The 14,653-nt window shown below is 24.9% G+C and overlaps 1 protein-coding gene across 2 annotated transcripts in view; it reads left to right on the top strand.

The window, feature by feature from the left end:
- The first annotated feature begins 2,404 nt into the window (after window positions 1–2,404).
- The window catches only part of LOC100201558 (ATP-dependent RNA helicase A), a 54,113-nt gene continuing 41,864 nt past the window's right edge, over window positions 2,405–14,653 (top strand). Inside the window, exons 1-8 of one of the 2 annotated variants that reach the window (XM_065791264.1) lie at window positions 2,405–2,616; window positions 2,690–2,833; window positions 2,948–3,014; window positions 3,841–3,902; window positions 4,470–4,606; window positions 8,838–9,030; window positions 13,616–13,705; window positions 14,114–14,272. In XM_065791264.1, the coding sequence (XP_065647336.1) occupies window positions 2,509–2,616; window positions 2,690–2,833; window positions 2,948–3,014; window positions 3,841–3,902; window positions 4,470–4,606; window positions 8,838–9,030; window positions 13,616–13,705; window positions 14,114–14,272 (960 nt within the window). In that variant the 5' untranslated portion in view covers window positions 2,405–2,508. The remainder of the gene's footprint in view (window positions 2,617–2,689; window positions 2,834–2,947; window positions 3,015–3,840; window positions 3,903–4,469; window positions 4,607–8,837; window positions 9,031–13,615; window positions 13,706–14,113; window positions 14,273–14,653) is intronic. The other variant, XM_065791265.1, reaches the window with a different exon arrangement.

Genomic DNA, 14,653 nt, shown 5'->3' with positions numbered 1-14,653 from the left:
TGCTTTTATATTTTTAAATTGCTTTTAACTGTAAATTAAATCTTTTGAAAATGTAGTAAGACTACGAAACATGTCAAGAATAAAAAATATTGTGATTTTTATTAAAATTTATGTATATATATATATATATATATATATATATATATATATATATATATATATATATATATATATATATATATATATATATATATATATATATATATATATATTACAAAGATGATGTATGGTTGGTTTTTTTCTATGTTAAACATATTCTGATATATATTTCACTATAAAAATGTGTTTATACACTTACCTGAAAAGAAATATAAACTTTAAAAAAAAACAACCAATTGTGAAAATTATTTCATTAAAATTCTTATTCATCTAATTAAAAGATCAAGATCCAGCCTTCAATTTTACGCTTATGATGTCATAAATTTTTTATCTTCGGTGTTTGAAGGAGTCCCTGCTTTTTATTTCAAGAAAATTTTTAAACTTTCTCAAAAAATATATACTTAAAGGTATATTTTTTTGAGAAGGTTATGCTATAACAACGCCGTTATGTTTTAAGTATTACGATTGCGTACAACATAAAATTGCCATGCAAGATTGTAAAAAACAATGTGAAAAAAAAGAAGCAAAAAACCATGCTTTCACTTTATAATTTGTTTTTAACAATTTTTTTTTTTGCATGACAGACTTGAAGAATACGAAAACAAAATGGTTTTAAACTCTTTATTTCTTTGTGATGTCATATGGCATGATTGACTTCAAATAGCAAAAAAAGGCAATATGCGAATGGGAAGGAGATCACAGTGATTTTGTGTTAAAACACAGTGATCTCCCAGTCATCGCCATGGTTTACATGTTTTTTAGTTTTTGCTCTTTTAAGCCAATCGCGCCATATGTCATCGCTGGGAAAAAAAGTTGAAAATAATATTTTTGTTGCGTGAGGGGAGAAAGTATCGGCGCAAGATTTACGGTAAATTAAATCGGCGCTTAATACGACGATTCGAATTGTGCCACTGTAAAAACACGTGTTTTTTATTAAGTCGCAATTCCGATAGTTTTCACTTATTCCATTAGAAAGTGAAATTTTTCATTGTTTTGAATAGATTCCACAGGTAGTAAGGCATGGCGCATTCGACGAGTTAAAGGCCACATGTGCTGCTGCTGATAGAGTTTGTATCCTTAAGGCTAAGTTAACAAAAAGCATTAGCGAAATAAAATTGATGATTCTAATAACGTGAATTTGTTGCTCAAATGCTTTTGGAAAATAGGGATATATAGTGTAGTGATACGATGTCGATGTTTCAGGAGAAAGTAAACTGGTTATTGTAGCTTTATACTCAGAAACATATAGTATTCCAATAAAGCATTAGTAACATTCTTACTTGAATGTCCTGTAACTAATTTTATAGATTTAATGACTTTTTTTAACTTTTATAAAGTTTATAAAACCTTAAAAAAAGTCATTAAACTTATACAATGAGTTACAGGATTTTTAAGTAAGAGTGTTACGCAAAATAATAGAGTTTGTAAAAAACTTTATAGTAAAGTCAACAATTCATACATTTTTAACATTTTGTGGCTTTATTAACCCTTTTTGCATTTTGTTCAATACTATGAGGTTTTACCTGCAACTTTTTAATACTTCCTTAACAAGTTTGCTAAAATAAGAAGTAGTTATGTAAGTCTTATTAATAAAGTTGATCTTAATATATTGTTTTAATCTACTTTACTAATGGAAATATATTACACATGCACATAGTGTATGCATTTATAATATCTTATTACTTATTTTGCTATATATTATGTATTAAAGTATATAATAATAGTTTTATATATATATATATATATATATATATATATATATATATATATATATATATATATATATATATATATATATAATTATTATAATGAACTTATATAGAAAAAGGTTTTGCTTTTCTATTGTTTTTTTGTTTTTATAAAAAACTGATTTGAATACAATGTATTTACTAGAGCCCTCACAGATTTTTTGTTTCAGTATAATCTAATTAGTGAGGTTCTATGTTGCTAAGTTTGTGTATGAAACCTTACTGATAATTTACTACTAGGTAAAAATATAGATTACTTATGCTTACGTATGGTTGCATAGTAAATAATAAAATACCAAACATAAAATAAGAGTTTGCTAAAAATTGCTTTTACTTGTTATATACAAAATCCGACAGTGTAATATTTGGCTATAACAGTAATTTATACTGGAATGTGGAGCCTGTATATTTTTTAGAAATAATAAAAGCAAAGTTAGTTTAAATTTTTAATTAAACTTTTTTTTTTTGCTTGTGTCAATATTGCTAATTGTGTCAATGTATTGGTGTTAGGTAAAGTATTTCTAGATCTAAACACATTTTTATAAGTTTCACTCCTAAAGAGATACCACTTTAAATTTTTTTTAGATTTTATGAAAAAATAATTTTTAAATAGAGAAAATATATATGTCTCATTTAACATCACATTTTCAGTGAAAATAAAATGGCAGGGTTGGCTAAAGGCTTTCTTTTTCATTGGGTTGGAAAACAAATGAAACTTATACCACATTTTTATGCTGTACCAGATGGTCCTCATAGATTTAATTATCAGGTAATTTTTATTTTGTCAATGATCAAATAATCTTCAATATCAAATTGTTTTTCTGAAATAACTAATTTTTTAGGCTAAAATTGATGGTATTAATTATATTGCATTTGGCGGTGGCCCAAGTAAAAAAGAAGGAGAAGCAGCTGCAGCACGAGATTTATTAAATTATTTAGTGAGCAATGAAATTATACCAGTTGATGCAGTTCCTCCAAATATGCTAGTAAACATTTAATTTTTATTTCTATTTTTGTAAATCTTTTGGTTTAAGTTAATTTGTTTTACTATAAGAATAGTGAATGTTTACTCATGTATTTTTATACTATTATGTTATTAGCAGGCTACTACATCAGTTGTTGAAGTTAAAAAAAGTTCAGAAGGAAATTCATTGAAAAATAAATCAGGTAAGTAGTTTTAAATATTTCATTTTTTCTATATACAAAAGTTGAAATACAGTAGAATCTCTCTAATTCAAATTTTATGGGGAAAAATAAAAGTTCGAATTAGAGAGATTTTCGAATTATAGAAAGTTGATTTTTCTTAAACGCATTTTACGGTGACTTTGCATTTAATCGAATTATGGAGGTTTTCGAATTAAGGAGATTCGAATTAGAGAGATTGTACTGTATTAATTTAATTTTGATTAGTTTTATATACTTCCCATTAAAATCAGAAACTATTAATAACCCTTTTGTCTTTTAAAGTCTAACAGATAGTTAACTCTTTATTAACTTTTTCTCTTTTTTGTTACCTTAGTAATAGAATCTAATTTTTCAGTTATTACAAACAAATTTTTAAAACTGAAATTTATTTTGTATTATTTTTCATATAAGTTTTATCAATATTTTATACAGTTTTACTTTGAAAAATATGAGTTTTAAATAAATTGTTTTTCAAATCCTCAAATCATCCATTATATAATCAGATACAAGCAACTATGCTCTCATGGTATCTATTACACACACGTGTTACCATGTAATACTAATTATACAATATATGTTTTTTATTCATGCCGATTTAAGTTTAAATAATAAAGGTGATAATAAGACCACTTGAGAGCTATACTGTAGTGTTTTCAGTACTTTTAGATGAAATTCTACAAAGGTTTTCAAAGCAATTTAAAAAATCTTGTTTAATAATTATTTATTGATAGCATAACTTATAAAAATAATATAATCGGTAATTATTTTATATTTAAAAATTAATTTGCTTTTTTACTTTCAATTTTAGTTTCTCAGGTGTCACAAGAAAAAAGTGAAGGTGCTCCAGTAAAAAAATTAAAATTAGAAGAGGTAATTTTCAAAATATATTAATGTTACTCACTAATGTTGCATCTTGTCAGATGAGCATATCTCTTGATTGTTTGATAGTCATTGAATTCTCATGAATGTCTCTTAATTGTTTGAATGTCAATGCAACTTACAACTAGATGATAAACCTAATTTTTTCATTGTAAATATTTACTTAAACAAATATTTACTTAAATGTTTACTAATTTACTCATATAAAACTGTTATTATTATTTTATTGTTTATTAAAATCATTTTGTTGGAATTAATAAAAATTATAATATAAAGTAAAATAAAATTAGATTCTAAAAAATTTATGCCGTCTATTTAAAGACCAATTTTCTCCAAAATATGTTTCTTCATTAGTAACAACTAACCTAAAGTGCAGTTTGGTTATTACCTTATTATTTGGTTATTAACATTATTTTTTAAGTAATTTCATAATGCCAGCATAATATTTTTATAATACAAATTCTTGGATATAGTCTTTATTTCCAAACTTAATATCTACAGTCCAAAGCTTGTTTAAAAGATCAAACTACCTCATGTTTTCTAAATTTTCATATTTAGACTAATGTTGATGCTGATGCTCATCTCCATGGTAATTGGACATTGCTAAATGCAAAAACTAAATTGCACCAGTTTTTAAATGAAAACAAAATTCCTGCTGATTTTGTATATTATTCTGAAGGTCCAGACCATCAAAGGTGAAAGTTTCAATTGCATTTTAATTTTTGATATCTTTGTTTTTTTTTGTTTCTTGTTTTTTATCTTTATTTCCCCCTATTTGAAATAAAGCATTTAGAGTATTTAGTTCTTCAAAAAATTTATGTTATGTAAGTTAAATTTCATTTCAGTAATAAGTTCGCCCTCTTTTTGCCAGACTCTATATATACATACATACATACATACACACACATATATATATATATATATATATATATATATATATATATATATATATATATATACACACACACATACATACAACCCTCGGGGTCGTATGTATGTGTGTATATATATATACACACACATACATACGACCCCGAGGGTTGTATGTATGTGTGTATATATATATATTTTAGGGTCGGCATTCGACAATGCCAACTTAACTGCTGACCTAAAAGTGTGTATGACGTGGGCAAAAAATTGCTGACCTCATTTCTATGTTTTAAAGTAAGACCATAGCTCCAAATTTTTTTTGTCGACCTGATGCTGACCTCTAAAAGATTGAGGTTGGCAAATTATTGTCGACCTCATTTTTCCTAATTCTGAGGGTTATATATGTATATATATATATACACACACACACACAGGCCTTGTTTTAAATAAAAACAGCTTAGCACAATAGCTCATTGTGATTTTGGCATCATAAAATTGTCTTTATTTTTTTATTTATTTATGGACATTAGTTTTTCAAACTACTGCAATAAAATAAATTACAGCAAAACAAGTTTAATTTACTAATTAGAAAAAATAAATCTAGAAGCGTTATTTTGTAATTGTATATATTGTGGAATGTTTATTTTGTTTAAATTTTTTTTTTTTTTTTTTGATATTAAATAATTGAATTTAATATTACATTTTTTATTATCATTTAACATTAATTTCTTTCTTTTCTCAAAATTTGTATAAATAAATTAAAATATTTTAATTTTTTTTTAATTGTTTTAACAAATTGCGGCTTTGCAAATAATGATTTTTTATTTTTAAAGAGTTATTAACAAAGTAAAAATATTACTTGTTATATTAAAAAAAAAAAAAAAAACTAAAGTTATTCACTTTACTAGCACTTTTTTTTTGTGAAAAACAAAGGTTCAAGTTTCCATTTACCATTTATTAAAAAATGTATACTGTTGCGCTTTCACTTGCCTTATGACAAAGAAGTTAAATGTATCCTTTATAAACATTTTTTATGCAGCTTTATAACATGTTTACAAGGAAGTAACTTTTTTAGTCAAAATTTTTTCTAAGTAAGGAATTTCTGTTTTCACTTTTTTGATATCGCACAATTTGTTAATTATATAAATGATGTTACTTATAAAATATTGTTTTCCTAAACTAAATAAAACTTACAAATTTAAATGAAGACATTGCAAGAGTTATATTGCTTTAAGCGTAAATAATTAAATAAATAAAAATAAATAATTAATATTTAATTAAATTTTTTTTTTATAGATATAACTCTATTATTAATTTTTCAATACAATATATTGAAGGAGTTTAGATCTATCAAGTATATTTGTGCTTGTTAGCAAGGGTAAATCTAAACTTCCTTGAAATATTATTTAAGCAAATTAAAAATAGAGTTATATCCATAAAAGAAGTTATTTATTTAATTATAAAAAATAAACTTTTTTAAAAAATGTCATTTTAATTTGTAATAATGTTTTTTCATTTTTTTGATAAAATCAATAATTTTAATTAAAACAAAACAAACAAAAAATAAATTGAAATAATACAAATGGCGCTATTATAAAATGAAATTTAATGTGTAATATTTTTTAGCTAATAATTTTTTTTTATTATTCTAAATTATTTTTGATATTGTTTGTTTTGAGAAATTGTTTAAGGAGATGTTCATATTGATAAAAATCATCACGCTAACAGGTATAGAAAAACTATAGAGATCTCACCTTTCTTTTAAAACTCATATAGTTTTAACATTCTTGTCAAATGTAAAATTATTTATCCTGCCTAGGGAGATCTTACTTATGAAATAGGGAGATCTTACTTATGGGGTCTTAGTTAGGTGGGGTGAAAGTTCTTCATATGAACACAACTTCATATGAAAACCATCCTGGGTAGACTGGACAGCTTTGTTGTCTGACTATGTATGTTTATAAAACTTTACCATTTGTCTTAAAGTTTTTTAAAGCAAAAGTTTTTTTTTTGTTAGTTAATTATAAATTGTTTTTTTTTTTTTTGTAAAACATGCAATATTAACAAACTTTCAATATACATATATATAAGAAATTTAAATTTATCGAATAATTATTTGTAAATTAATATAGTTTTTATTAAACTTTAATTTTTAGTTTTTATTATAAAAATTTGACGTGAATGATTATTTGTAAACAAACATCATGAGACAATAAAAACATCTTGCTTGAGTGAGGTGTTTTTTTCCATATGAACACGATCTGAAATTTATCCCTATCTATTCAAGTACCTCAGTTAGGCGGGATATTTTTTCTCCATCAGTCCCTAAATACATTAGCTCCTATAAAAAAGTTATATATATATATATATATATATATATATGTGTGTGTGTGTGTGTGTGTGTGTGTCTACACATGTATAAAATAAAGTGGAGTTTATCTTAAAGATAATTTGAATTGTTTTCATAATATTAGTTGGTCAATCTAAGTTCTTTTGACCCATACCACTATTCCAGGCTTTTAACATTTAATTATTTTGTAAAAAAATTTTTAAAGACCATCTTGCTGGTAAAATGTTTAACGGTAAATGATTTTTTACAGTTTTTTTTTTTCTAAGAAAAAATACACTCAATAATAAAAAATGCATTATGCTTTTCATCAAGTTATTTTTAAATACCAAAATATAATTTTTTTTAATGGTTTTTATATTTATAAGCTTACATTGTAATCTTACATTATGCAGGTTTTCAATATGATTTTAAAAACTTACATCATGCAGGTTTTTAATCTTTTAATACTTTTAAACATGAACATCCATTACGATAACAATTTGACGATAATAATTTAAATAGATAAGAATGATTTAATAATAATAAGAAAAAGAATGATTTAATAATAAAAAGTTTTTTTTAATTTAAAAAGAAAATCTTTATTTTCCAAAATTGTTTCTAATTACAGCGATGTACCCTCTAGTTTTTTCCCAGTTGCCTGCAGGGCAATTGAAACAGTTTTTTTTTCTCATTTAAGTCGTCTGAAATAAAAATCAGTAGTCCTGTGTTAAAATTTTTTTTTGTATTTTTTCTTTGGTGAAAATAATGGAGAGGAAAATTTAAACGTCTGACTACTAAAATAGGTCTAATAAAAAAGGGATTGTTTAAAAGTAAATTAATTAATTTATTAATTAAAGATGTGTTGTCAATTTTGTCGTAGTTGATATCTGTATAGTATCTGTATAGTATCGTTTGTTTTTGTCAATCTTATCAAAGGTTTGGTTACGTGAAGCATAAGTGTTGAAAGCTAAAACTGAAAAGAAACGATTTATATATAGAAAAATATTCTATTATTTTCTCTCAATCTTCAATCAAATTTAGTTTAGTTGAATGTTTAAAACAATAAGTTTTAATGTTTTGAACATTTTTCACTATACTAAGACTTTTTTTTTTTTAGAAAAAAAGAATTTCCATGTGCATCATTAATTGCGTTCTAATAATGGTTTTTCACATGCATCCTTATAATGTTTTATATTTTGTTAGTTTTGTTTGATAAAGTTAAAAAAAAATTATTTTACTAATGAAAAACAAAAGAGATTCAGTGTTATTAATGATTCAACTGCCCATTTACGCAATTCAAAATTAGACTATAAGGTTTAAAAAATGATACAATGGCATTTGGAATTGAAAGAAAATGTAATCTTAAAACTCATTTTAAATTGAGAAGAAGCGTGATAAAATTAAATTTGGTAAAATTATAAAAGGCACCATAGTGTACTCATTGTTAAACGAAGTGTATACTACTTTAAATGTTTTAAAATTTTTTTTTTATATAATTGCAAGGATTAAAATTTTTATAGATCAAATTATAGTTTTGTTAATAAACACACCAGACGACCATGACAGTACACCCCTGAATTATTTGATTAATTAAATTTGTTTGACAACTTAAAAATAGTTTTTTTTCCTTAATGTTTGAAAGAAGTTTTATTAAAAAAACTTTATGTTGTAGATGAAACTTTCTTATGATCTTATTATTTTAACACTAGAAAATGTTTTATGTATAGGTTATTTCGCGCAGAGTTAAGTTTTTGGTTAAAAGAAGCAGATCGAAAAATCATTGGTAAAGAGGCAGCTCATTCAAAAAAGTTAGCTGCACAATATTGCTCTCGTAGTCTTGTGCGACAGCTTTATCACATGGGGATTATTCCAGCAGCAGAGCCTGGGCAAATCGGACTTAAAAAGAAGCCACAGCCTGCTGTAAGTATTAAAGGACTTTTTTTATTTTTTTCAAATTGAGTAAACTATTGTACTGAAATCAAATAGTTTCTGTGTAAAAATGCTGATAATAACTTGTTTGTTTTTCAATGTGAATTAAAGAAATTTATTTAAAAAATTATTTATTGTAAGATATTGTTGATTTTTTTATTTTGCTTTTTCACCAGCTCATATCAAGCTTCACAATCCTCATTTTTTGTTATTATTATTATTATTTTTTTTTGAATCCTAGTTTATACTCCTAAAGTTACTCTATATTGTTATTCTTAAGTTACCATGTCTTAATATGTATTATAAATATATGTATATATTAGTCTTTATATGTCTTTATATGCATGCCTTTAGTTTATTTTCTCAAGTTACTCTAGTTTATTCTCCTAAAGTTACTCAAGTTTATTCTCCCAAAGTTACTCTAGTTTATTCTCCTAAAGTTACTCAAGTTTATTCTCCCAAAGATACTCTAGTTTATTCTCCTAAAGTTACTCAAGTTTATTCTCCCAAAGTTACTCTAGTTTATTCTCCTAAAGTTACTCAAGTTTATTCTCCCAAAGTTACTCTAGTTTATTCTCCTAAAGTTACTCAAGTTTATTCTCCCAAAGTTACTCTAGTTTATTCTCCTAAAGTTACTCAAGTTTATTCTCCCAAAGTTACTCTAGTTTATTCTCCTAACGTTTCTTCTAGAACAGGGCTCAAATTAAGTGATCACGAATTGCAATATCTAAAAATGCTTCCAGTATTTTAATTTTTAGCTTTTTAAAAACCGTAAAGCTCTGTTTTGATCACTAAACTCAATAGCTGTTATTCAATAAAAAGTATTTATATTGATCTTGAATTATGATATAAAATCTTATTGTAAAACCATATTATTACTAATAATTTTTATTATTATTAAAGATTATGATTTAAGCTTTAATATTTTAATTCATTTTATAAATCATCGGATAAAACTAGAAAAATAAAGCATGATAAAGTATAATATAATTATTAAAAAACAACCGCTAATCACAACAGTCTAAAGGAATTTAGCGGTGATCAAATATTTTGAATAAAAGAAATCGTTAAATAAAATATAAAATTCTTTTATATCTTATTTAAATCTAATTCAAAATTTTCTTATAAATTAAATCGTTGCTCGTAGGTTCGTACATCTTTTTTAGATATGTATCAAAAATTAAAGACAGAAGTTTAAAAATTTATAAAAACTAATTTTATTTTTTTATATTTATTTTAAAACAATTTAAAAAATTGAATGAATTATTATAAAAATATCTTATTTATTATTAATTTTATTATCAATTAATTAGTTTCTAATTTAAAACATTTAAATTTTTAAATTAATAATTCTATAAACTTTTCCCCTAAACAAAAATCAATATTAATTTTTCATACAATGGGCAAATAACTTTAGCATAGTTTTTTATTGGTTAATTTTCAAGTTACCGCACAAAGTTTTTGATTATAACTTTTAAACGTTTTTCGACAATAACTTTTTACTTTTTTGGTCATTAACTTTTTTCTTTTTTGTAATCCTCAAATTACTTGTTTTGTTTTTCATTAATTTTTGTAATATGATAAATTGACCGTGTTCACAGTGTTTACAGTGTAAAACAGTGTTCACAGTTTTTAATAAACTATAAATTTAATGACCAGAAATATTTCCGTATATTACATTTCGGGACCACTTAATTTGAGCCTTGTAGATTTACTCTTGTTTATTTGCCTAAAGTTACCATGCCTATATGTCTGCATGTCTCTAGTTTATTTTTCTAAAGTGAATATTTCTTTATATGCTTACAATCATTTGCATCTCTCTTAGTTTTATGCAAAGATGTTTTAAATTTTCCAGATAGATATGCTCATTATTATATACTTGTATAAATTATACATGAAAGTAGGATGAGTGATACATAGTGTACTAGAAACATTACAATTGTGGAGGCACCTTAAGAGTTGTGACTATATGTATATATTATACATGTATGTGTATATATTATACACATTTTATTTTAAATTTTAATTCACCTCCTCAAGACCATGAAGGCCACTACAGTTGAGAAGGCTACTTTAATTGTGATATAACTCTCTTAACTCTTTAACTCCGAAACACAAACCTTGATAAACAAGGCCGCTGCGCAAAGAAATAAGTTAAGCGCAGTACAAACAAGGGACATGGTAAGAATCAAACTCGGAACTTCTCGCTTATGAGATGAGCCCTCTACCACTACACTACTTCCGCATAAAATTTTTATTATTGTTCTGGCACAGCTGCCTTAACATTGTATCATTTTTTACATTAGAATTGATTTCATTTACAGCTTAAAATACTATACTTAATGGTGAATGAAGACTTTAACCTAAATTTTTCCAACAAGATGATGTTGAAAAAATTTAGGTTAAAGTTTTCATGTATTCATTGTGTGCACCACACAATGAATACATGAAACATTTGGTAACTGAAAATGTTCTATTATCAAGAAAAATTCCTACTGCCCACTGGTGGGGGGTAGGGATCAGGTTGACTACAGCTGATTCAGAAGATATAAGCAGATTTCTAACTTAAGTTAATTTAACATCATGTTATACAACATTTAAAAACATAATAAGTTATTTTCATGTAGGTCTGTATGAATTGTTAGCTATGAAGTAATTCAATTATGAAATAATTTGATAGCAATAATTTGTTTTATCAGTTTATTTAATTTTATATTATTATAAAATTAAATAAACTGATAAAGAAAGAAAACACTAAATTATATTGAATAAAAAGAAAACTGATAACTCTAATCTTCATGTCTGTTAAATGAATGATAAATCTAACCAAAAAATTTTATGCTAAAAACTTATGCGAAACTCTTAGAGTTTTGTGGCTTTTTCATGCATAGACACTAGTTTTGAAAGTTATTATTATCAAGTAATAGTTTTTCATAAGTTTTTTTATTACGCCAAATTTGATTCTGTTTAAATTTGAAATTTTCAAATTAGTTTTTAAAATAATAATAATTATGACACTAATTTAATGACCAATAGCCCTGGTTCTAGTAGTCCCAAAAAAAACCCTTAAAGACATATCAAATATCAAAAAGTTAGAAGTCTGCTAGTGTGTTATAAATCAGTTGTAGTCTACTGCCCACCAGTGGGCGGTAAGAATTTTTTTTTATATAAGAAAATATTTTCAGTTTTAAATGGTTACAATTTTATCAAATGTTTTATGTATTCACTGTGTGGTGCACAGACAACATCTTGTTGGAAAAATTTAGGTTAAGGTCTTCATTCATCATTAAGTTTAGTAATTCGAGCTGTAAATGAAATCAAGTCTATTGCCAAAAATGATATAATGTTTCAGCAGCTGCGCCAGAATAATAAAGATTTTATAAGAAAACTTTTGCACAAGTTCAATGGCTGTCAAAGGGTACATGATAAATTGTATGATAGTATCATACAATTTTTTGAAAGTAGCAATGAAACCATTTCCTGCCATTATTTAACTATTGTCAGAAGGTTAAATGGACAGAACTAATAAAACTCTTATAAGTTGCCAAAGTATTTTATCATTATTTATTGACTTTAAATTTTTCTGTCATAATCTATTAAGTAGAGAATTTTATCAGTTTCTTGAATTATCATCCATAAAAGATGATGTAACTACAGAGATTTTTGAAAAATTCAGTAGCCATCTTAATGAACTTAAATCTGACATGAAAAAATGAAGCTTTTGCAAAGTGTCAAGAAGAACTTTTAGAAATCAAATATGAAGAAGAAAGTAAACAGAAATTCAATAATGGTGGATACGTAAACTTATGGCAGAATCAAAAAAATACCATAAGTAGAAACAGGTATTCATTGATACCTTACTCTATGTAACATCTAGTAAAATCTTTGATGCTGATTCTACTAGATAAGAGGTTATTCAATTTCATGGAAAATGAACATATTAGAGAACATTAATCAGTTTATTTTCCATATTGTAATTTTCCAACAGCGATTGCTTTGATTCTATGTTTTATCGCTTAATGCTTTTAAAGTTTTTAAGGTTTGTAAGGCTTGAGGTATATCTTTATGCATAACTGTGGTAATAAGAGGAGACTTTTGTTTATTTTTTACAAAAATAGAACCAGATATTAAATAAATAACTTAATATATCAAAGTTCTTAGAATTTTTACCCTCAAAAAGCTTTTTTATATTTTAAAAACACAGTAAAACAGCTAAATTATTAAAAACACTTTAAAAATCAGAATAAGTTAAATTGTTACTAAGTAATCATACCTAGTTTTTCTGGAGTGAAAACTTATTTAGGAATTAGTTAAAATCTTAGAACTTCTTTAGTAGAAAAAAAATTGCTTACATTTTTGTTTTGTTTGTTTATATATTGATGACTTACATTTGTAAATGTTATGAATGTGTTATGATTGATTGTGTTATTCAACTTTAACAAATTAAAATGAAAAAATGTCAATTGAATTCTTTTTCGCCCATTTACAGAAATCAGCAGTCAATCCTTGTATCTCTCTAAAGTTTTTTTAAAGTTAAAGTATTTTATTTTGATTTTTGTTTAAATCTTATAAACAGATCCCTATATGGAAAGTGGCATTGAGTCCAGAGGTTGAAAAACAGATGCAGCAAATACTACATATTTCAAAGATTGAACCAGTTCAGGAGGTATTATATTATATTAAAGCAGTCTAGGAGGTTTTTTTTTTTGCCAATTATGATGTTTAGCATTTGATATTAATTAAACTTCTATCGATTTCATTATATGTCATATTATTTCAGTATAATATTTCACTATAATAGTCACTTTTTTTTCAAATAAATTTTATTTTGAATTTTAATTTTAATAATGGTTTTATTAATATAAATAAGATCATTACTTTATACCTTATAGACTTTTGCGATTTTAAATTTTTTTAAAAACAATAATTGTTGTGACAATAAAAAACAAGTGTATGCAACAAAAAATATTTAAAAATGCTATTGTTTTAATATATATTTTTTTGTTTTATTTTTTTCTTTATTTATTCTATTATAATTTTTTTTTTATTTGTTGGTTTTTATTTTCCATTTTAGCCAAATTTCGGTGAGAAAATAAGTTTACAGGTTCCAATGAGTTACTGCATCAGTGATAATAATGATGAAATACAAACCGTAAATTGGGAGCCACCTAGTTTAAATTGGAATCCTTGGCTTGCTCAGTCAATAATAATAGAAGGAGAAGAGGGGGAAAGGGTAAATTTTTTAATTATGTTAAACAAAATATTGTAAATTTTAAAATCTTTTAAAATAATAAGACCATAATTTTAAAATAAATAATTATCCTTTTATGTTTTTATAATTAAGTGCTTCAGTTTATTCTCATAATTATAATGATTGTAAATTTTATTATTACATATGTTTTATGCAGACCACATTTAACAATAAATATGCAACCCTCGGAATTAGGGTCGGCATTCGGCAATGCCGACCTAACTGCCGACCTGAAAGTATTTGAGATCGGCAAAAAATTGCCGACCTCGTTTTAATGTTTTATGGTCAGACCTTTGTATCAAATTTTTTTTGCCGACCTGATGCCGACCTCTAAAAGATTGACCTCATTTTTCCTAATTCCGA

The sequence above is a fragment of the Hydra vulgaris genome, chromosome 02 (genome assembly GCF_038396675.1).
Source record: "Hydra vulgaris chromosome 02, alternate assembly HydraT2T_AEP".
NCBI lineage: Eukaryota > Metazoa > Cnidaria > Hydrozoa > Anthoathecata > Hydridae > Hydra > Hydra vulgaris.
The sequence above is the reverse complement of the archived record's forward strand: the minus strand, read 5'-3'. Positions and strand labels throughout refer to the sequence as shown.